The sequence below is a fragment of the Perca fluviatilis genome, chromosome 4 (genome assembly GCF_010015445.1).
Source record: "Perca fluviatilis chromosome 4, GENO_Pfluv_1.0, whole genome shotgun sequence".
NCBI classification, from domain to species: Eukaryota; Metazoa; Chordata; class Actinopteri; order Perciformes; family Percidae; genus Perca; species Perca fluviatilis.
Window position 1 is genome coordinate 15,685,189 of NC_053115.1, and position 24,756 is coordinate 15,709,944.

General features: G+C 40.9%; 1 protein-coding gene across 2 annotated transcripts in view; it reads left to right on the forward strand.

Annotated features, from left to right (window-relative positions):
- The window catches only part of LOC120557865 (zinc finger protein 385A-like), a 32,274-nt gene extending 8,322 nt beyond the window's left edge, over positions 1 to 23,952 (forward strand). For both annotated transcript variants that reach the window (XM_039798516.1, XM_039798517.1), the window contains exons 2-8: positions 8,840 to 8,985; positions 12,594 to 12,704; positions 19,801 to 19,975; positions 20,545 to 20,865; positions 21,597 to 21,784; positions 21,883 to 21,969; positions 22,087 to 23,952. In XM_039798516.1, the coding sequence (XP_039654450.1) occupies positions 8,840 to 8,985; positions 12,594 to 12,704; positions 19,801 to 19,975; positions 20,545 to 20,865; positions 21,597 to 21,784; positions 21,883 to 21,969; positions 22,087 to 22,314 (1,256 nt within the window). In that variant the 3' untranslated portion in view covers positions 22,315 to 23,952. The remainder of the gene's footprint in view (positions 1 to 8,839; positions 8,986 to 12,593; positions 12,705 to 19,800; positions 19,976 to 20,544; positions 20,866 to 21,596; positions 21,785 to 21,882; positions 21,970 to 22,086) is intronic.
- The last annotated feature ends 804 nt before the right edge of the window (positions 23,953 to 24,756 follow it).

Below are 24,756 nucleotides of genomic sequence, written 5' to 3' on the forward strand. Positions count from 1 at the left end.
ATAATGATAATATTTTAAAATATAATTTATATGCAAATTAGTTATTAGTGTAAATATGTTTTGTAAAAAGCATTTAGTGTATTTAGTTAAATTATGCTGTTGTTCATGACTGCAGAATATTACAGAGCTACTCAATGCGTTCAGTTTTATTAAATAAAATACACAAGGACATTATTGTAGAATTAGCCTATATTAACATGCACATCCTGTACTGGATTTGTATTTAAAAGACTAAAACGCAGATTCTTTAGATCAATTCATTTTGTATCAATGTGACGCAGTTACAAACAGTAGACTTTAGACTTTTTCAGTTTCAACATTTTATCAATATTAACGCTTGCTTCTACAGTAGTCTTAAATTTGATTAACTACAATGACCTTGTTCCATGTATGTGTATGTTAAATAAATATTTGACTACTTATTTTTGTTTGCTTGCTCTTACCCCTGCTTGAGTCTTCCTGTGATCTTCCTGTGATTTTGTGCTTGTGGTAACCCCTCCCCCAGAGCTGAAGCTTTAACTCTGTATGCATTAGACACTAAACACACTGACTCAAGATCACAACCACATGGGGCAATGGGGTTTTATATACTGCATTAGTTTCCTTACACTGAGATACAGATTTAAGTCTAGAGACCGAAATAGTGTCCATGAAAGGCGATGACAATAACAGTGCTGAAAGGAAAGATGGAAGAACAAACACAGAGAAAAAGTATCCTCTCTGTCTGTGTATCACCAAAAACATATCGCCATTCCCCGCCAGCGCCATGTAAATACTTTATTTCTTTAATGAAAGGCAAAATTCAACCCATTTGGCCTATTTAAAAGGTCCCATGGTATGACATTTTCACTTAATGAGGTTTTTTTAACATTAATGAGTTCCCCCAGCCTGCCTATGGTCCCCCAGTGGCTAGAAATGGTGATAGGTGTAAACCGAGCCCTGGGTATCCTGCTCCGCCTTTGAGAAAATGAAAGCTCCGATTGACCGATCTGGAATCTTCTCTATATGTCGTCATAAGGGGGAAAGGTTACCTCCCCTTTCTCTGCTTTTCCCATGGCTTTGCCCTCCCAGAGAATTTGGCCAACCCATGAAAAAATGAGCTACAACCGCAAGCTGGTCAAGGCCACACCCCCACCCTCCACCTTGCCCCGCCTCTCTCCTCCTCAATAGCATTTAAAGCTACAGACACAGAAATGGCACGGCCTAAGGAAAGCTCATTGTGGGATTGGCTCGTAGTGGCTGTAATTCTGCACCAAGGCTGAATTTCGGGAAAGAGACTTCAGATACAATATTAGGGGACCACTATATAAAAGCATCCAAAAAGCAGCATGTCATAGGACCTTTAAAAAATGGCCAAGGCTTCTTCTAGTGTGATGTAAAGTCCTCACTCAGCACTATGAAACATTAGCTATGAAGTAATCCATACACACAAAATCTCCCCACTCATCAATGTCTGCCAAAGGAATCACACGTGCATGTTGTCATTGATAAACAACATGACCTTTGAATCGAGGTAATGCAGCATGGGATGAAAAGTATTGACATTTAAAATGGATAAATGCGCCTGTCACTCTGTATATTTGACAAACTGACACATATTTCATATGTCTGCTAAGCCAGAAACTCATGCACAGAACAAAAACAGCACTGGTAAGCAAAGAAGGGAAGGTCAAATAACTAAAGTTTTATAGTTACAGTATGTATAACATATACTGTCTGTCCAACCCAAAATATCTTATGGAGGAGCTCGTGGTGGATGGGCAAACAAAGCATGTTGGACACAGGACACATTTACCATTTACTACCGACAGTCAACATCAACCGTGACCACGATCTTTTCCTGACCTTACACTGGGATCAGACTACATGATATCAGCCTGAAAATGGTCAAATCCAACATATGTTTGTCATAGTAGAAGACCAATGGAGCATCTGGGGCAACTCATGATGTCCCAGTAAAAAAAACAAGTGTCAATGATTTGTTTTTGCTAATTTCTATGAAGTGTCCTATGACTCATAAGAGCACAAATTGCTTCTCTGGTCACAAGTGAAAAAATGTTAAAAACGAAAGATGGATGATATTTGTGCTATTAGGTGGATCTGGGAAATCCATTCCATTTCTTTCCAATAACCTACAGTATGCACACCATGCAAGTTGTGAAAGACAACAAGCTATTATTAGTCAGGGTACATGCAGGCTACAACGTGTAGTCTACTGTTATGGTTGGCCAAGTCACAGCATCATCAAAGTTATTACAATTCATCCTGGGAGGGACATGAATGCCTGTACAAAATTTGATGGCAATCCATCCGGTAGATTTTCAGATATTTTTGTCATTAGGGTTTTATCCTCTGGCTGATCTGGATATCTGTTATGTGTTTCATGGCAATCCAAAAATCTCAACTTGCTTATCTCTATGGATAAAAGATTAGGGGCTGACCAAAATTATGCGCTGGGGACCGTGAATATCTATACATTTGATGACAATCCATTCAATAGTTCTTGAGATATTTAAGTTGGCAATATTTTTTATTATATTTAAGAGATACAGGCAAAGTATCTTGTCCTGCCGATACGGGAGTCAGATTAGACAATATCTTGACATATTTTGTCATTTTGTTTGGAGGACTTGTTGACCATAATTATAAAAGTACAAGGCCTTGAAACCTGCTGCACAAAACACTTATGTCTGTAATTTACTGGTTTCAAGGATGCTAAAAATGGCAAGAGGGCATTAAGGCTGAGCATAGTCTCTTTGTTGTTTATTGTCCTTAAGGTATGCAAACCACAGCTGAGCCACTAGCCTGACTCTTACCCCGCATAACCCAAGACTGAGCTATAGCATTAAACCACACTAGCCTTCAGACTCCAATCAGCTCCCAAATGGAGCCTGTAATTTCTGCTTCTGTGGAAAAAACTAAACATTATGCTATATGTAGATCAGGTGCATACATCCTATTTTTGTCCTTTTTTGATGTTTCTGTCTATTGAAATTCAAGTATTCATTGCCTTTGTGTGCTCTCTATTGTTTAAGATCATAAGGACATGCACCTGGCTTCTGTATGTCTGATGTCATTGTTGTGCATGTGTGTTCACCCTTTTGCACGTGCCTTTGTGTGTTTGCTTGTGTACTTTTCATGCTCAGGTTTCTGTAGATCAGTATCTGCAGTGGTGTGTTCTGCCAGCTCCCAGCAGGTGTGTAAATGGTTTGACACACAGAATAATGATGTGAGGAAGGGCTGCGGGTCATGTTGACATGGTGGATCTCTTAATGGTCCTTACTTTGCTCTGCATGGTTCCATGGGGTGGTGCTCTCTGTTTGCCTCAAACTGTGCTACATCATGACTGCAGAGTAATGAAACAGAAAGTTTGCAGCCAGGTTCAGGTTGTTCCGACACCACCCTAAAGAGCTAAAGCCTGAGAGGCCACAGATAGATATTCACAAGCCTCTTTATGAAACAAAGCTCCCAGGATCCAGCATCTTAACATTCACATAAGTGCCAAGAACTCAAAGGCACAAATGGATGGTTTCATAAATATACTGTTAAAATCAAATCTTTACTGTCTACCATACCTTTCTGTAGCTTAAAGGGAAATTCCGGTATTTGTCAAACTAGGTGTAGACCTTCATATTTAGGTCTATTGTAACTATTGGTAATGATAAGATTAAATTCATCTCACAACGACTTTGCTCTAGATATTTAGGAAACATGGACTCCAGTAAGAGCTATGTGGATTGTGGCAAGGTGAGCTAGCCAAGGAACTTGTTTTGGTGGGACATATGCATCCCGATAAAAGACAACGCCACATACAATTATATTATATTATTATATGAAGTTAAGTGTTCACACAATACAGTAATTTGAGCTATTTAAATTAGCTTAATGCATGGTTAAACGTTATTTACTCTTACAAGTGTATGGCTTTGTTGCTCTATAACAACATTACCTTACTTCATCTTGTGATCCTGTTATAATTACTACGGCCTTTAGAGGGCTTTGTCACTAGTGTGTAAACAGATTGCTGAAACAACTGATGTTGTCATAAATGTTTCAACTGATCCTGAGTCTTTGTGAGTCAACTTCATAAATGTGCAGACATGAGAGGAAAAATCAGAGAGAAATTGAGTTCCTGGTGCGTTCTGAGACTGAGACAAAGACTGCAAAAACTGCCTGGCAGTCACATTCGTACTGTTTATGTGATAAAAATCTCATGGTAACATTGTCAAAGTGAAGAAAGCAGTCCATTCAGCACAGCTGCTTGTAAGGGTTAACCTTTGGCTGTCACAAGCAAAATGTCAAACATGCATGAACAATTGGGGTTATTTTGTTGACCGGGGCCGCCGTCAACCCTTAGGTTGTCTACATGTCATGTCTTCTTTTAAGCATAGACACAAATCCCGAGACATGGAGTTGGGAGGACAGATCACGTATGGTTCATTACTGATGTGTGTTTGCAGCATTATCTGTTCGGTTGTCAGTCAGAATTTGGAATTTTTAATACATACTGAAGTTGATTTTCTACAAATATTTCCACAAATGCCATGGGGTCAGTAGGAACACATATATCTGAGTAAATTGGATTTCCAGCGGCTTTCTGAAGTTAACAGATGGCATTTTTTCTGTGCATTAAGCTGCAGGTAAATATGTCTCTTTACCTCCTCTGGTCACCTTGGACTCACCTCAAAACATGCGGCTCCCTCCCCCTCCTTAATGCTTTCCTTCTCTTTCCACCTCACCTCCCCCCCCTCGTCCAGACCTCTTTTCCTCGCTCAATCGACTCAATCCACTCAGCCCCATCATTTCCCTCCAAGCTCAGCTCCACTTCCTTGCCAATCAGGGAGTTTTTACCACTTTTTGATGTTCAATAATCCAACACTACCAAAAGACAGAATTTTTCATGAGAAATTGTTGGTAGGGAAAAGACCAAACACAGCAATGTACTACCATCATTACATAATGATTTTAATTTTAATGAGAGAGGTGCAAAATCTGTAGGTGAAAATAAAAGTCTTCATTGATTGTATATACTGCATGGCTTCAGAGAATGGGGCTGCAGAAGGACTGGCTGATATCAAGAGCACTGCATAACGCTTTTGTTTTTATCAACCTTGTTGACACACACACACACACACGTTTCCAGTGAAAGAGGACTTTTGAGAGTTCTCTAGGAGGTGGCATTTAAGCCTGGCCACTGGGGCGCAGAACATCTATCATTAAAACAAAGTGCAGACTGAAATCAACCGTGTGCTCCTCCAGCAGCACTCAGCTCTTCACCGTGTCCTCTCCTCACTGTCCAGATCTCACACAGACAAACACAACATTAATCAGAGTTGAGCCAATAAGTTACTCCTTTTAGTGCATCATTCATTCAGACTACAAAGGTTTGTGTGTGTGTGTGTGTGTGTGTGTGTGTGTGTGTGTGTGTGTGTGTGTGTGTGTGTGTGTGTGTGTGTGTGTGTGTGTTGTCGCCTGTCCCCAACTTAGGTTGAAATAGCTGCCTTTGACTTGAGGGTAAACTGAGCTGCAGTAAATTGGATTTCATGCTCGGTCCTTCACAGCAGCAGTATGCGACACCAAGACAGAGCTATCTTCCCCCTGCAATCACGACAAAGTTAACATTCTTTTTCTTTAAAGGTTAGACCCTCTAACACAGTTGCATTACATTTACACCACATAGGAGAGAGCTGATGTAACAATCAAGTTATTTATTTATATACGTATTATTTATTTAACAAAGAACTGGTTATAATGTCACCTGATGCCAAAATGTGGCCAACGAAACATTCCTGACACAAAATACCAAATAGGAGTCATAAATCATTTGAACAGATGACGATCGTCACCATACTAATGGTGTCATCTGCCACCAAATATTGAATCAACTTTGTGCACAAAATCTGTGGCAAAGACAGCCACAGGGTTTTGTCAGGGGAGGCTGGCTAATCTGCCACAGAAGCTCATTTCAGAGTCTTCTGTGCACAGCAGCCCATTTAGATGCAGATGTAAGGCGACTGGCATCGTGTGCCAAGCAGGTCCTCTTGAGTGTGGAGCTGGAACTAAAGGTGGCCTGAATATTTTTTTTTTTAATTCTCTTTTTTTCAGTGGGCCCCTGCAGTGCTTCTGCCTCTCGTCAGACTTCATTCTGTTAGACAGCATGTCACCCAGTATCCTGCCCCATCATGGAGCACAAAGATGGAGGCAGGCAGGGAATACAGAGAGGCTCCAGCGACGGCAGTGACATTGACATTACCTCTGTGATCATTAAACCTAGATTGGCTAAATGAATTGCCAATTTGAGAGGCCTTAGTCACAGTATATTGGTGTGTGCATGCTTGTGTGTGTGCACACGTCTGGGTTTGTGAAATGTACTGTGACAATAAGATCCAGTCTCGGTTTTTCCCCCTCTCTGTGTCTCTTCATTTCTGTCCAACTACCTCTCTCTCACAATCTACACAAAAATTCAATAAGCTATTACACAGACATTGATCTTTTTCTCACCCAAACATTTGCATTAGAAAAAAAAAGTCTGTAAGATGAGGGGCTGGGTGAGACAGCGCTGTCTGTTCATTTTAGTGGAGAGAAGGAGCAATAGATGGTAAGGCCTGGATTTATAGAGTTTGGCAGCACTTTAACACTTTAACGCTTCTCAGAATGTGTCCAATCAATGCGCACCCTCCCTGCGTGGTCAGTGTTGAAGAGTCGTGGCATTCACTTATCTGATGTCATTGTAAATCACTCAGGAGGAGGGTAGGTCAGGGGATGCTGCTGCTACCCTCACACCACACCAAGCTGCTGCTGTGGGATGGTGCACAATATGACCCTGAAAACACTGTGTTCCAACGTTAAATTCATCACTCTATTGTGAGCGTCTGCACAGCAAATGCAGATTTATAAGTAACAGCAGACATGCTTTGACCTTTAAATTGTAATGTGGCCTTTAATGAGCTGCAGATTTACCAGCGTTTATTTTGAGTCAATCCCACATGCACCGTCCTGTAAATAATCACTAAATCACCAAGTCACCAAGTGAAATACACAATTTACTCCTGTTTGACTAATATTTTTCTACAAACTACAGTGCCCAGCTGAGCTGTTTCAGAAAATTCTAGAGCCTTTTTTAAATTAAGGGATTTATCTGTGACCCGTTTTTAAAGATTTACATCTTCAGTAGGAACAAATGGGCAGGGGGCTTTGCGCCACAGACAGGCTGGGGAACTCAAAGTCTTAAAGTATGGAGTAACACATTGTTAGTTTGGGTCTTTAGATGTGTTTTCTTCAAATATAGAATATCACCTTCCTTATACTTTAATATTTACATTTTTAAACACAGGAATAAAAAGAAAGAAAGTATAAGTTTCTATGATAATTAAAGAGACGTATTTTTATGTTGCTATTGCTTACTCTCTTTCCTTCATGTTATCTGGTGTTGAGCGTTCACTCATTCCTGCATGTTCCTATGTTGGTGTGAACCAAGGTGTGTTATTACCGCTGGTTTTTCACTCAGCACAAGCCTTGCTGTGGTTGGTTAGAGAGGTGATAATGTCCGTCATGTGAGCTGTAGGATTCATGGCATGAAGGACATTTAAACCGTGACCTCCACTTTTATATCTTGTTTCCCTTTCTACCTTTTTAACTCCCTTCTTCTCAGGCAGCATATGCAAAAACAGCCACACACAAATGGCAATAGCTACAGCTGAGCCTCAGCTGCCACAGCTTCCCAAGGAATGAAGCAGTCTGAAAAGAAATGCCAGAAGGAGAGACTCCCCTCCATCTATTTCTGATCCTGACAGCACATTCTTAACGTCTCCCCTTCTGTCAGTGAAAGGATCCTCCTCTGCTGTTACTAATATAGCCTTTTCTTCCCCACATTTTGACAAGTGATTATTTTTCTTTTCATATGAAACTAAATTGTTAAGTAGTCATCACAAAGCGGTGGCAACAAAGGATGACTATTGCATATAATCTCAGGAGAAAAGGTTATACAAATGCTCTCGGCATAGCCCGATTGGGCCTGAAGGACCCTGCTAGTTTTTTACGCTAAATCGGAGAAGAAGTACGGGAAGCAGAAGTGGAGAGGAGGGAGCAAAACACAGAGTATGAGGAGAAGGAAAAGGAGGAACAAAACGGCTAGAAGGGCTGGTACTGGAGGAGAAGTACAGATGAGGGAAACAGAGGAAGGCAGACAGAATAAGGGACCATGAAATGCGGATAAAAATTGTGCTTGGTGAGAGAGAGAGACAGAGGGAGAAATGGAGAAAAGGCAGATATCTGCAGCACCCCAGCTGCGAGGCTTAAGGAGCTTAGCCCTCCGGCCCATCACAGAAGACTCCTCAAGTGCAGGCATTCACCGCTGCTGAGCTACTACTGAGAGAAAAGTGAGCAAGAGAATCAGAGAGGAGAGGTGTGGGTGGGTAATGGGGCTCAATAATGCAGAAGGATGAGGATTCAGATTGAGAAAAAGGGGAGTATTAGATTAATTGAAACAGTGTTTAAGTTTAAACTAGTTTAACAGTAGGTACATGTTCTGATATAATGCTTAGCTTTAAAGAAACAGTTGACATGAAAGGCCAGAGCCATCTGTTTCCCGTTTTCAGCCATGAGAGTTGTATTTAATTAGGCAAGAAAGCAGATGTGTATTTCCCTAAATGTTGAACTATTCCTTTAAGAGAATACACATCTTGTCACTCACATATTTGTGCAATGATTTCAGTTTGTGTTTCTGGATTTTATCATCTACAGTATAAGAGGAACACTTAATCAGATATATAAATTATATGGCTTTATCCTTTTTTTACTTTTTTAATCTCTAATTTCCTTGTTTGTGCATCTACCACAGGAAGTGTAAACCGACCGGGCCCGGTCCCTGCCTTCCTCAGGAGCCCGTCTGTCATCCCAACCCCGCTGGACATGAAGCACTTCCTCCAGTTCCCCCTGGAGTCGCCGCACCCGGCCAGCATCGGCCTCTTCCACAACTTTAACACAGTGAGTGCTCACAGGCATACCTGCACACGAGCGTGAGCACATGTGTGTGCACACATGGCATCTGTAATTTGTTATCCTCTTGTTTCACTTAACAGAAGACAGAGCTGGTATTTAGTTGTGGTTTTGGAGCATTGCCTCGGGAGTGAAGACAAGTGATAAAGTGCTGAGGATTTATACTGTATAATCCAAAATGATAAGGTGACAGCTGTTTACTTTTTATTCAGCAGAGTGAGTTTCAGCATAATTGAGAAAATGCCCAGGCGAGTGTTTTACTGCAATAAAATGAGTTACAGCTAATCAATTGTATAAGAGGCACATGGCTGGATTCTCTACAGTCAGCATTTTCTGTGGCTCCGTCTCATTTCTAGATTGGGTTTCATGTGAAGGTCAGCGTGGTGACAAACAGGGATGCACGTGCACACACACACACACACACACACACACACACACACACACACACACACACACACACACACACACACACACACACACACACACACACACACACACTCATCAAGCTTATCTTCATGCACACAGGCAAAATGACCCTTCCGCAGGTTAATGATTCCTCCTGCTTCAGCGAGGACATTGAGTGTGGCCACCAATGCCAGAGCACCTCAATTCAAATCACTCTGTCCGCACAGTAAAATTTAAACACTGCTGTCATCCAGTGATAGAAAGCTGCAGCTCAGTGAGAGTCTTTAGCAGGACGACCAGCCTCCTCGTCCTTACAGACTGAAAGGACACAGAGAAGAGCAAAGCGCCAAAAGAAACTTTTTGTGGAGTTCTGTGAGTTATCTAGAGAGCTTATATCAGGTTCACCAGGGTTACAGGTAATTTCCAGACTCTTAAAATTCTCAGGAATAAACTGTAGGTCTCACCTTCTTGCACAGTAAGGCAGAGAGAAAGAGAGTGAGCCTCTGGCACTCGATTCCAAACGCTCCAGCGGCAAATACATTTTCTGTAAGGCTGAAGGGTAATGCACATGTTATTAGTCTGTGTCAGTTACTCAGTTTGGGAAATAAATATTACTTTAAAGTTAGAATTCTTAATATTAGTTAACATCAGACTGAACTGCAATTTTGTATTGCTTCAAGATTCAGTTGTTTTTTTTAAAGATAATTTTGACAGGACAACTAGGTGAGGAAGGGAAGAGAGAGGGTGAAGACATGCAGGAAATCGTCACAGGTCGGATTCGAACACTGGACCTCTGCGTCGAGGCATGAACCTCTCAGTATATGTGGCCCTGCTCTACCCACTGAGTCAACTCGGCTACAGATTCAGTTATTTAATAGGCCTGAACCAATCAGTAACAAGTATCTGTCCCACATCATTTTCAGCTGACACAGAAGCTGCAGGAGTGCATGCTGGGAGCAGTTAACAATTTTCATGTCGGGTGAAGAAATAAATTGATTAAAAGGCTGATATTTCTTTAGATTGACTAACAACAGCCTGTATAGCTGTGTGGATCTGGCTCTGGCACAGATGTCGTTTCAATCTTAATTCTGCCTACAAAGGTCTGATTGGCTCAGCTGTTTCTCTAACCGGGTGAATAGCTGTCCAAGAGCACAACACCAGATTTAGAGGTCTGGAACCAGGCTAATGGTTGTCTTCAGTCTTCCTTATTAAAGAACTTGAAGCGATGAATGCTATATAAGTTGCTCTTCCTCTCAAGATGTGCCAGTGGCCAGTAACATGCCATTTCAAACAGAACTATGTGACCTTTAGTACTAAATAGACATGTGTTGTTTGTTGTACTTGCTGTAGCCCCAAATCAACCAAGACTGAAATCTTAAGGATTTTAACTTGATTGGATATTGAAGAATGGAGCTGTAAATAAACTCAGATATCCATATGACACACAGCGTAAATTTCTGGTGCAACAAAAGCTCCTCTGTTTGAGGGCGGAGAGAGTGAAAGAGGAGACAGAAAGCGGACTTATAGGTTAATGAGGTTATAACACCGGAGACAGATATATAGAAAAAGATCATGACGAGAACAGGTAGTAAAAGAATGGCAGCAGAAAAAACACAGTGATAGGAGACACAGAGAGAGATCAACATGGTGGACAACCATGTCCAACAGCAACCAATAAGAGATGGACAATGAGAGAGCCACTTTTGTTTTTATCAACCTTGTTGACACACACACACACACACACACACACACACAGGGTCAAATAGACAATAATTCACTCAGAAAGAGACACACAAGCTGTAATGCATTCACCCACACACAACGTTGGCATACATGCACAGATGTAAACAAACAAATTTGGAGGTGTTACAGGTCCCCACACAAAAAAACACAAAAAAACTGAGAGGTGAACTGGAGATACGAGTTAGACACAAGAGGCTAAAGTCTATAAATATTCCTAAATAAATATAAATAACAATGCATTCAAAGAGGGTTTAGGTTTTCAGACCAATTATACAATTTCCCCTGGTGCCTGGAGCTTAAGAGTGTAAACAGTCTCTCATTTGGCAGCAGCCGTTCACAGTCAGAGCAGGAGATGAGAGGCTGAGTAAAACCGCAGTGTACTTTTGGCTGCTTAATGAGGGCAACACCCAGTGCTGTGGTTGTTGAACCCTGCCAACCGGTCAGAGAGCTCACACGAGTCCATTCGAGTCGTTTAAAAATGAGGTAGCAAACATTTCATTAGAGAGTGACGTGGCGTATATCTGTGCTTGATCTTTAAGAAAAAATAAGGCAGATGTATTAATTTGGCATTTCATTTGAGATAGTTCTCTCCATGACTTTATCATTTATTAATCTTACTAAACATTTTAATTACTGTTGTTTTTTTTAATCCTATTATGTGATTCAAATAGGATAAACATTAAGCTGCATTTTCTAATGATAGTAATTATACCTCTGGTAAATACCTATGTCTACCCACAGTTTATTTTGTGTATTCAATTAAATCAATCTATAAGTGTAAGAAATCCAATCCTCAATTGTTGTTTTTTAATTACCAACAGCATATTTTTATGTAAATTCAGACTTGTCTATTTTCCATTTAACTGATTTCATTGTTTTACAATTTAAATATATTTCTGTAGTTTTTAATCAGTGTACTGATTATTTAAAATGTGAAATTAAATTGCTTTCATTGCAACAGAACCCTAAAGTCCCCACTAATCTATAATATATTGGATCTCTTATCAAGGTAGGCTACTTCATAGAAAATATCTCTATTGTTTTGTGTTATATTCTGATATGATGTTTTGAAAAGCAGAGGTTTTGTAGCACACAAAGTACAAGTTTTTGGAGATAGGGGGTCTGTAATTAGGCCCTTCTATAACCCAGCATGAAATAAAGCGTTTGAACGCCACCCAAGAACTCAGGCACAGACAGCCACACCAGCTGCTACAGAGAAAACACACACCCTCCTATCCACATCAATCAGTGCTCCCTCTTCAATTCACTCTCCCAGCTTTCTGCTTCTTCAGCGACCCCCTGTCATTCACCTGCACCTTTTCTTTAACACCTTTCTCTATCATCCATAATCAATGGATGTTGTTAGGAGAAACATAGAAAACACTGACCTCTGAGCTCCTCCTGTGTTGCTGAATGTTTGATGTGAGCTCTGGGTTGTCTGTCCTTAGATGGACCCCATCCAGAAGGCTGTGATGACGCACACCTTCGGTCCACCTATGGTGAAGACAAAGCGGCAAATCATCTCCTGCAACGTCTGTCAAATACGCTTCAACTCAGAGGTATGAAACCTTTAATACTTTAAATGAAGGGTTTGCTTTTCTAGTAGCTGGCACAGAGGTCTGTCAAGCTTTGGATTTCTAAAAAATGACAAAGCGCTGTGCACAGGGCAGTAGTTAGAGCATTTAAAGAGGTTGGAGGGTGTTGTTTCTCTTATAGCCTTTCCCAAACCAAAAACACGTATGCAAAACTGTAAACAAAAATGGATTAAACAATGTTTCAATGTGCTCAAATGTTAGCTACAAATATTAGAATGTCCGGCTAACTAGCTGATCCTTACTGGGAACCCGATTTGTTCTACACAAGTGTGTAGATGGTTGAGGTTAGGCATTGACCTTGAATAGTTAGGGTCAGAATAGCCCACTGGTCAGGGGATAGGGCCTAAACGGGGTCTCCAGTACGGATCGGGTAGTGACAATAGCATCCAAGCACACCACTGACCAACTAGCAAGTACTACAAAGTACTTCAAAGTATGCCAAAATTGCTTTACAGCCAGCACCATTCTGAGGGCTTCGCCAGAGGCAGTTGTCATTTCAGCTGCCAAAATCAACAGATGCTGGCTGGAAATGAAAATGAGAAAATTACCAAGCATTTTGAGTGGTTAATCTGCCGCCGTTATCATTGTAAACTGCAATATGAGAACAGAATGTTTCACAAATGTAGCAACAGTAAATAAGAGGGACAGAACTTGGTGAACAGTCAAACTGTCTCAGAGCTCTGCACCTGCACTCTTGACACATTAAATCATAGACCTAAAAAGTTAGTTGGCTGGAGTCAAAGTTAGTTGGTTGATGGACTGTACAGCTGGCGCAGGTGACAACTTAGTTCACAGTTTCTCAGCTCCAAATTTAGCCTGTCCAGGAAGGAGAGCGGGGAGGGGAAGACAGAGAAAATCCCTGCCTGCTTAATTTATTCTCTGACTGTCCAATATCATTTTTAATGTCCTTCTGCACTCTAGTACCAAAGGCTTAAGGGGATATTGTGTCAGAAAAGCAAATAGAAGGACAGCATGCAAGCTTCAGAAAGTTTAAAGAACCTTTCATTTTACGTAGTGTATAGAGATGTTGTTGGTCTGAACTGTGTCAGGCTTGGAAAACATATTTCAGGTGTTGAGTATAACGCTTTTAAATCCACTCTGATAAGATTTTAATGGAGGGGTGTGAGACGTGTGAGGATGAACCACAGCTAACACAAGTGTGTCCTCAGAGCTACCCGTAAGCTGATGGAGCACATATTCTGCATTTCACTTGACACACAGCCCTATGCTAACATGAGGCAGAGGGACAAAAATAAAAGGGCCAGAAGTGATGAAACTCTAGAGGAATGATTATAGTGTCCCCATTAAAGAGGAAGTAGTGTTGACTGAAGTTGAAAAGCAACAAGCTCATAATGTGGACATTCAAAACCTGGCTACTGGATGACATGACTGACATGTTAAGAGTCAAGTACTGGGCCTTTAACAGTGTGTATGTGTTTGTAAGCACATGCGTGCAGTGGAAATATTTTGATGGTCTGAGACCGAGAAATTAGATAGCACATTTCCTGGTGGACTACAACTTTTTCAATGACGCTGCACGGCCTCTCTAATGATCCCACAGGAAAACAGCTCACAATAATTTCTACAGTCAATGCTATTAGAAGTGTAAAAAAGACAAATTTCCTGAGCTGAATTTGTTATAAAGTGAAACTATAGGCCTACATCTGAATTTGAGAAATGTGTATTCATCAATATTGAAAGGGATTTTACGGATGGAAAGATTCTGGTATTTATGACCTACACTGTAACCTCTAACTTAAACATGACTAGAAATCAAACAAAAGCCTGACATACAAGCCTGGCTAAAAATATAAATGCATTCCAGTGATGAAGCGCTAAATACTTGTACTCTAAATGCAGTGGTGTGTAAAGGACACAGGCAGGGAGCGAGTCATCTGAAACTTGTGTAACGCTGCCCTGTTCTCTCTGTGAGGGGCCGCTTAATTATATCTCCCCTGCTCAGACCTGCATGTTCTCACATGATCTACATGGGATACAGAACATGAGTATGGGTGGCTTAAAGTATGTTCATATTTACATACTATAGGTATGTAAATATGAATGTGCAAGTATGAAAATGCATGTTTGTGTCTCTAACTGGTGTCACGTCTGTGAGATGCAGTGGGATGTTTAATAGTGAGGCACCTGTTTGTCCTGCCTGCTGTTTTACTTATGAGCCGCGGTGTGCATCTGCTCTGCTGCAGCTCTACAGCACTTTCCACAGTAACCTGAGAGACTGGGAGCTTAAAGCATGATGGACATTCTTTAATAATGAAGGAATACTCTGCTTACAGTACAGTTCTTGGCTTACTCGCGCTGTTTGGGCTGCGCTGCAGTTCAAAGGCAGACACTCATTATTTTTTATCAAGTCTTCTTCAGGTCATACGCCACCAAAGAACATTAACCATACCAACATTTTTCTTTCGTGTTTACGTCTGAGGGAGGCAGGGGGATAAATGGGAGTTCTCGAGTACTTACACAAAGTGAAAGAGGCAGATTGATTGATAGTGGCTATTCAGAAGCAGGTGCTTCTCACTGCTTCTATGCTGTAGCCACACATGTTGTAATTATTATAACTATGCAATTCATTTCAGGCCACAGAGGACAGATTAGCCTGCCAGTGTTTAGCTGAGCTCTGCTGCAAGGCTGACGTCACACCATGCTGCATTAGCCATCGTCACCACTGCAGTACCATACTGGACACCTCTCTCTCTTTCTTTCCCTCTCCTCTTGTTCTTCTCAGGCCCACACCAAACCTTGCTTCATTCCTATCTCCTGTCTGTTCAGCAAGTGAGTTTGCTCACCATTTTAATCAGTTTTCATGTTTCTGCTTTCCCCTCTGTGGGTTATACTATATCATCTGTACCCTCTCCTTCTCTCCACCTCTCCAGCTTCTTCCCACCCCCTCTTTCTGTCGCTGCTGTCAGTACCCCATATAGTAGATTTGCTAGACCCACTCTCTCTGCTTTCTGTGCCTTTGTCGCTTTATAGATAAAACATCAAAGCATATCCTGCTCAGAGAGAAAAAGGATTTCAGGGACTTTCACTTGCTCTCATTTTCTCCCTCTTAAATCCCATCTCTGCTTCTTCATTCGTCTTAATCTCAATTTCCATAGGCTATTTCTTAACTTCCCTCAGCCCATTTTATCTACTACTGTATGCTGAAGATCATTTATATTTATCATTATCACTTTTCCTCCAAAGATTGGATACGTAATCTTTTACATACTATTGTTTCTGCTGCATTCCACCCCCACCTCCGAGGCTGTCAAGCTTTTCATGCTTGAATTAATGGCACGCCTTCATTGATTTCTTAAGACCTGACAATGAAGGTCACAGGGAGAGTGAAAGTATCAAAGCTGAAGCAGAAAGAAAACACTTGGTAGTGGCAGCAAGAGAGGGGAAAATAAGGATGGCAGCACAAAGTGTGAACTGCAAAGAGAAGAAGGAGCATTAAGTATTTCTGCCTTTCGAGCTCTCTGCTGTCATTTGCTTGTGGAGTTGTAGGGCTTCATCTCCTTGTCTAATTGTAGGGCTTTGGGTAGCAGCAGCCGAAGGATATAGGGTTACGCAGGCAGAGCTATATCTGCCTTTCTGTCATCACCAATCAGGATGAGGGCTACATGGGTAACTACCATTGGCAGTTAATACCTCAGGCTTACAGAGGCATCCCAAACACGTCCCAGTGGTCCCATTGCCTCAGAGAAGCATGCCACCCCGCAGAGTCACAAACATGTACCTGTCACACGCCATATGCAGCTCCCTCAGCGTTGTTATTGACATAATGAAACCTATATAATCCCAGCAGGTCTCTGCTTGTGCATACACATGCACATATAGTCACACATCTTTTATTACTGTATTACTAATGAGGGGCTTACATGAACTATATTTATGCCCTAACACCTCACTCTTTCCTTTGATTTCATCTGATGCTGACATATCTGCAATATAGTCTCAGGAAGGAACTTTTGGTGGAACATTTGCATCCCGCAAACGAAAACGCCACATACAATATTAAATGAAGTTAACTGTTCACACAATATGATAACGTAAGCTATTCAAATTAGCTGGATACATGGTTAATGAAATTTGGTCTTACCAGTGTATCGCTGTGGTCCCCTCCAATCGAGTCCAAAATGTGCCAGTTATATAGTAAATGCCGTAAACATTTTCTTTGGCTTTATGCTGGAAATGTACTTCCGTTGATCCGGACCAACGTAATGTTAACCTTGCTAACCATTAGATGAGTAGACTACCCATACAGCTAACATACTGAAGCTAACATTATGTGGCGTTATGTGGCATATATATTTATATATACATTAAGTTTCCTGTGACTGTGTTTTGCCAGTTACATGCTTTTAATGTGAAGCAACAGCAGTAGGAAATGTTCAGTTTGTCTTACAGGCACCTTAAAAAAGCTCTGATGCAACTCACCTACAAATCACGTGCCCTCACCCCCACGCCCCCCAGTACTTATCAGACCTCCTCCACCCACACCAACCTGCAGACCTTTGGGGGACAGAGCCTTCAGTGTGGTAGCCCCCACTCTCTGGAACTCTTCCCGATCAGAAATCTGTAATGCTGCAGACAATCTTCAAAAAGCTCCTGAATACCCACATCAGCCTATGAACTCAGTTAAATCCTGTTATGCCTGCCTGGCAAACACTAGTACCACTATTTTTTGTTTGTGTTATTTGTTCTGCCACCATATATGCAAAGCGTGATTGGGTCCCTTGAAAGGTGCTATAAAAATCCAAGCTATTATTATTATTATTCGAGAGTGAACAGTAAACAGTGAGGCTGTTATCAATGAGATGAAACAAAAAAACATTAATACTTGATTACATACATGCATTGTTTCCAGTGAATCCATTGTGCAGTTTGAATCCACCGGGGGAATCCGGCATAAACAACGTAATTACAGATTGTAAATACATTGAATGGCTACTGCTGAAAAATGCCAACCATAAATAGTATTAAAAATGGGGTTGGATTTCATTAACTGATGAAGTGAAACGCAAACGCTACCCCTAACTGAGGACTTACTGAAATGTTCATTCCTCTACACATTTCCTGAGTTTTTACTGATCCTCTTAAGTGCAATCACACAAGGACAAGCAGGCAAACACACACTTGTGGACACAAACTCTTCTTGATTTGCTCCACTTTTCTCTCTCAGTAGCTGACTGTCAACTGTCACTAGTCGCCCACAGAACTCCAGACTATTTTAGATAATCCCACCACTCAATAATCATCATTAGCTCAGCAAGCCAGTTCAGTGATTACACCAGTAGTGAAAGAAGATGAGAATATTCTGGAGGCTAATCTTCCCTGACATTAGCACATCAGACCCGCAAACCATCAGCTCAACAGCCATTACTGCAATGCAACGAAAACGCAGGGTGCCAGAATATATTTCAGAAGTTTTGAGTAATTATTGGTTAAAAAATATAATAGGGGTTTGTTTTGTTAAATCTTTATCAATGAAAGGAAGTTCTCAAAGCACCCTTTGTCAATTTGTCGATGTAGTCGACGTAATCGACACAAATAATTTGCGCTGACGCGTCACGTGTAGAAATCTAAAAATAACCGGCTGCCTCCAGCAACAGCACAAGTATGGATTCCTCGCAAGTTCAACAACACGTTGAGAAAAAGGCTCGCACACGGTCTTCTAAAGTGTGGGAGTATTTTACTCTTAATGCCAACAACAACGTGGTAGTCTGTAGACTTTGTAAAATGCCTGCCTGAGTCAGGATAACAGCAGCAAAACACTGTAAGTTCTGCTCACCTTTTTGTCCCTTTCCCTCCCAAGTAGAGTTTAGATGTCGAGCCCGAACTTGACCCAAGGGCTGGGTCGGGCCCATATGTCCCGCCACTATCCTCGGGCCGGGCCAGGCCCTTCATCAAGTATTTGTGTTTTTTTAATCATTACTTTATTAGCCTAATTGGGTGGGGAGAAAGCTATACCTCTCCAGTTCTCCCATAGCTCTGGGTAGATGTCCTGCACTGACTTGAGTGTGAGGTAAACTGTGCTAAATCGTGTCTCCCCCATCTGTAGCACTGTCTTCGATAATTGCGCAACCAGGACAGATTGTTTCAGATATCTCATGAGTCCTTTATAACGACAGTTATAACGGCCCACGTGTTAAAAAATTGTCGGGTTATAATTCTAGTTAATGTGTTGGGCTGGGCCGTGCTCGGACACAACGTGCACTGTAGACGTGTGTGATTATCAACATAGTGACATGGAATATGTTCCCATTTATTTGATGCATCTGATTTCATATGTTGCTAAAATTGCACTGTTTTACTGTAAGATTAAAGGGAGAAGAGCTTGGATGTTAAACAAGAGCGTATTCATTATTTTACCTACTGTTAGAAAAAAGCAAATACAGGCTACTCTTTTTACACTTGCTCTGTTTACTTTAAGTTTTTATTTTTGTATTCCTCCTGAAAGTGACTTTATTTTGTTGTTGGATTGATAGCCTACATCTTGCTTCAGGTTGCACTACAAATTCATTTTACTTGAACAGTGCAGTGTTAAACAATTTTAATAACTAGAGACTTACCTTATTGAAATTTGTTTTGTGTAAATTGTTAATAATTGAGCAATGGGAAAATAATCGCTAATTGAAAAATTAATCGTTAGATTAATTGAAAAATTAATCGTTAGATTAATCAAAAAATGTATCGTTTGGGACAGCCCTAAACTTGATAGCTCAACTGGAGAGAGATTTTGGGAATTACTGCAGGTGTTTTGTTCACTTCTTGTTGTTGACATGTATTGAACATACATATCAAAGGTTTAAATGGTGATACATCTGAATGTGTTCAGTGCAAGTGTTTTTTGCATTTGCTTGGTAATCAACATCTGACAAGCCATCTTTAGCTACTGAATATAAATGATTATGCACAAGTAACCACAAACAAGTAAACACAAGTAAAGACAAAAATGCTAATATAAAGCATCTACGTGGCAGTGTGTGTTCACTGCACTAAACACAAATCTATTTCATTTAATGTAAACCTCTGATATGTGTTGTTCCTCTGCCAGAGCCAGGCAGAAGCCCACTACAAGGGGAACCGCCATGCTCGGAGGGTGAAGGGGATCGAGACATCCAAGACAGCTCGTCTCCAAGATGGCGACAAGCAGCACCCTCCCCCTACTGTTTCGCCCTCCCCACCAGGCCCCTCGCCATCCAGCCCTGAGTCTGATCCTAATAAGCAGGGTGATCATCACTTGTGACAGATGTCTCTCACACACACGCACACACACACACACACACACACACACACACACACACACACACACACACACACACACACACACACACACACACACACACACACACACACACAAAATGGGACATATGCACAACACAGCTGTTGTGTGAAGTGATGGGATAGAAACTAACCAGAGAGGAGTGTTGATGTCCTTCTAATAAGAAGTGTATTGTTAATATAATTAATCAGAACTTGCAGTTCAACCTGCAAATCTGATCAACAAAACAAAATAAAACATTTTTTTAACAACCTGTGTACATTTCTCAGATACAAAGATTTAAGATTTCATGACACAATTCAATATTGAGTTGACGTACAGTATGACAATAGAAAAAAAACAAAGTAGAGATGTAAGAATTACACAGGTGTGCATTCGACCGCAGAGAGGCAGAGTTTTAAGCACAGACATTATTTTTTACACTTTTATATAACTGTCCTCATGGTTGAAAAGTTAATGATGTGGTTGACTTTCCACAAATTATTCTCTAACCCTAAACCTTTGTACCGTTTACAGATGACACCCAGTCCTGTCCCATCTCCACCAAGTTACCTTTGACCCCTACCCACCTTCCAACACCCACACTGAGCTCTGCAGATGCAGCGTGTCCCCTCCTGCCTTCTGTCAGCACACCTTTGCCATCCTCCCCCTCCCCGTCTGCCGCCCTGAGCACTCTCCATGCAGATCCAGCAGCAGCTGGTCCTCCTAACACCCCGTCCCCAGCACCCAGCCCTCCTTCAGGAGAGTCAGAGGAAGAGAAAGCCAAGAAGCTTCTCTACTGTTCCCTGTGCAAAGTTGCTGTTAATTCTCTCTCACAACTGGAGGCACATAACAAAGGTAACTTCAATACGGTTTTGTCAGAGTGCACATACCATATTCAGTGGCACATCATGCCACAGAGCTTGCAGAATCTTGAGAGAAATAAACCTCTACAAACAACAGCATTATGTATTATGCACTTAGAAGCAACTTCCGAAACCCTGAAGCTTTGCTCTTTAAAAGCAATTCTGCAGGTGTTCTGCATTTTAGGTTTGAAAATAAAGCTGGTGCATTAGTGCCACTTAGTGGTACGAATAGCAGGTTTAAATACTGCATGGTTTGACTGGGTGTAGATGGGTGGTGATAAAAAACCTCACCTCCTAAATATTGTTGCACGCAGTAAATGCAATTACAGGAATACCCTCCTATCTCAAGTGGATATATTTTATAACATTGACAGCTTTAGAATTTGTTGTCTGCACTTTTAAACAACTATGCACCAGTTGAACAAATAATCTCTCCACAAGGTCCATTAAGTAGCTGTTCTGGAGATTTCTGTCATACCACATGATCCTTTGAGTTCTCCTAGCTGTCATGGAATTGCAGATGTTGAGATTTCCATTTTTAAGCACTTTAAGAAATCCTTGTCCACTTTTGCTTAAAAGCTGAGGTTCAAAGTTCATTCTTGATCTTGAAAACAGCATTTAAAAACCTAATCTAACCAAACAATGGTGTCAATTTAGTGTTTAGTATATGCATTACACTGTAACATGGACTCAATCACCATTGGATATTTTTTTTGTTTCAAGGTACCAAACATAAAACCATTCTGGAGGCTCGGAGTGGACTGGGACCCATTAAAGCGTACCCACGTCTGGGTCCTAAACCCAGCCCAGAGCAGGGAGGGGAGCTGTCTTCTGACCCCAACACTCAGGAACGCACCTTCCACTGTGAGATCTGCAACGTCAGAGTCAACTCAGAGCTGCAGCTTAAACAGGTGAGAAAGCCCACACACAGATCCAAAGACCCTGAGTGACCCTTGTTTTCAAGCAATCTCAATATCCAATATCTGTTCTTCCGCATTTTATGTTTTAGCATATATCTAGCCGGAGGCATCGGGATGGAGTTGCAGGGAAACCCAATCCTCTGCTCAGTCGGCACAAGAAGCGCACAGACTTTATGGTAAAAACTTTCTCACAGTCTACATATTCCATATTTCTCAATTCTCCTTTCATAAACACATGATCATTTAGGTTTTAAGAAAACTCTTGCATCAATACTTTTATTTTTTTTTTAAAGGAACTTCCAAAAACTCTGGGGGCTGGACTTTTACCAAATCCTCTAGCTGTTGCCGCAGCGATGGCAGCCGTGGCTTCCTCCAATCAGCTGGCACTGCGTCCTCCTTGCCCGACCTCCCACCATCATCCCCATCACCACCTCCTACAGGGAACACACCTCAGCCTGCTGAGACCCGCCCCGGGTCCCATCCGCACCACGCATGGGCCAATCCTCTTCAGTCCCTACTGACGGTGACAGAAGGAGGATGATTCAGGATGAAGCACACTGTGAAGTGGAGGCCTGCAACCATGTGCCATCAAGAGCCAAATCAGCTGGTGTGGCTCCAGCTGCTGTTTCATTATAATAAAAACAGTGAACATAAATATGACTCTTCATGGTGCATACTGTGGTTGCAGACCACTGCTGTTACATTAACAGGGAGAACTAGAGATGACTGACAAATCTCATTCATTTAAAAAAGACTCCGTTTCCATCCACCCCAATTTCCCTTCATCACTAAACTATCTGCCAATCATCAAGTAGACTGCAGATAGTTTGAACAGGAACTTAGAAACAAGTTTCTATCAAGCATGGACTTCTTTGAGCATCTTCCAATCTGCAACTGACTAATTATCCATCTAACATATGATCCACTGTATCTGGCTCAAAACCCTACCTCTCTTGTGTTTTTAATGTTCATCTCTGCAAGAATTCGTTACATATCCAAAGCATCAATGTTATCAAAAACAAGCCTGCTGGTTTAGATATAGTAGTTGCCTCAAATGTTAGCTGGTATCACAATGTAGCTGTCACAGTATAGTGGATTATACCACTGTAACGTTCTGTTTTTTGTGGCCTATAAAGAGGAAACGGTAACAGCAATTGCCATACCGTTTGTGCAGTTACTGGTAAACATTTCTCTGTACTGTATGTCTTCAAATTGCACAGCTGGGCGTAATGGTCTATATTTACCTCTGGGTAAATTTTGTGGGACAAAATGAAACAGAAAGTCAAAGAGGAACAGCAAAGGGTAGAAATGACTTAATTATTATGTCTTAAAACTGCACTGATGTGTATGTCAACCCCATTTACAGTTTGGAAAAGACTTGTGAAGAAGTAATTGCAAATGGTGCACTCTTCAGCTATCAGTGTTTATTCTGTCTGTGTAAAATGCAGTAAGGTTGGAAAAAATAAGAATTGAACGGAAGGGAAAACCCATGCTGTTTCTTTAGTGAAGGTCAAGATGTAACCTCCTCCAGTTAAATAGTTCCCCTGATGATTCCCTAGATTCTCCCTGAATGGCCACTGATAAACCTGTGCATAAAATCTCACAAAGCACATAAGTAAAAGTCCATGGTGAAACGTCCCCATGTAAATGGCTTATTTAAAATAATGATCTATAATTTTTTTCATCTGCACGTCACAGAAAGGTTTCAGTGTCTTAATGAAATAGTTTCAACACTGTGAGCACAGCAGGACAATGGTTGATTCATGGCTTTAGTAGGAGGTCTTTGCATTACATGCACATTTGATTATACAGACAACATTTTCACACAATCCCATGCAAGGAGTGCCGAACACAGTGGGTTGAAAGACACCAGCAATATGTTACAGAAGGAAAAGGACCACGTACACAGATGAGAAGTTGTATGCAAAACAAAAAGCATTTTTGGTAGTATTATAGGCTTGCAGTGGGATAAAAAATGTTTAGTTTGTCTGATCTGCCTCGTGTGCTCCGACCCTTCATGACCCCGAACTATCCCTGTGTCATGATGGCTTGTGAAACAACATTAAAGGAAAGCGTTAGGAAATGGAAACTGTAGCAATATTTTAAGCACTCCTGCTAACTTTTCTTGTTAACTGCAATAAAAAGAAAATGTCTACAAATGTATGAATTGTTATTTAGGAGAAGTGTATTGAAACATTACTGTAAATGTAGATTATTTAAAAATTAGAAAAGATACATGTTGGGGCTTCCTAATTGTTCAGTTAAAACAAAATTATATATGAAATCATTAAACTGAGTTTATGGTTGTAAGCAATGTTGATCTGTGTTTTTTTAATGTAATCAGATATGACAATAACAATAAATTACAAATGCATTTGGTTAGTTTAGTAATGTGATAATTCAAGTCACTTTCTTTTTTGACATACAGTACAGTACTACAATAAGGGACAACCAAACATAACAGATACAGTACACTAAAATACATCCACGTTTTGGCTTTTTAAACTATTCGTGATCAGAAGTTGATTGCGTTTTTTACAGGTTAGTGCAGTGTGCAAACAAACTTACTTACTTATTACTTATTAAGATAATAAGTAAGGGATAATGTACAGCACAGTACAGTGCTAACAGAAAGCCTGAATGAGAGGAAGAGATCAGTGCAAAGAATGACATATGCTACACATTTATAAAAAGACTGGTGGAAGTGGAAGTCATCAACTTTAAGGTGAGAAACAAACACCTGTGTTTGCCTACACGTTTACATTAAAAAGGACAGAAGAGCTGAATGAAGGCTTCCCATTTTGGGGGTCAGCCAACTGTTAGCCAGCCAAAACAAGAAATCTAAAGACGTCACCCTGGCCTCTTACTAAATGATTACTCAATTTATAAAAATAAAAAAAAATTATTATGAAAGCAATAATTTGTTGCAGCCCATATTTATATAGTTTTATGGTATTTGCTCC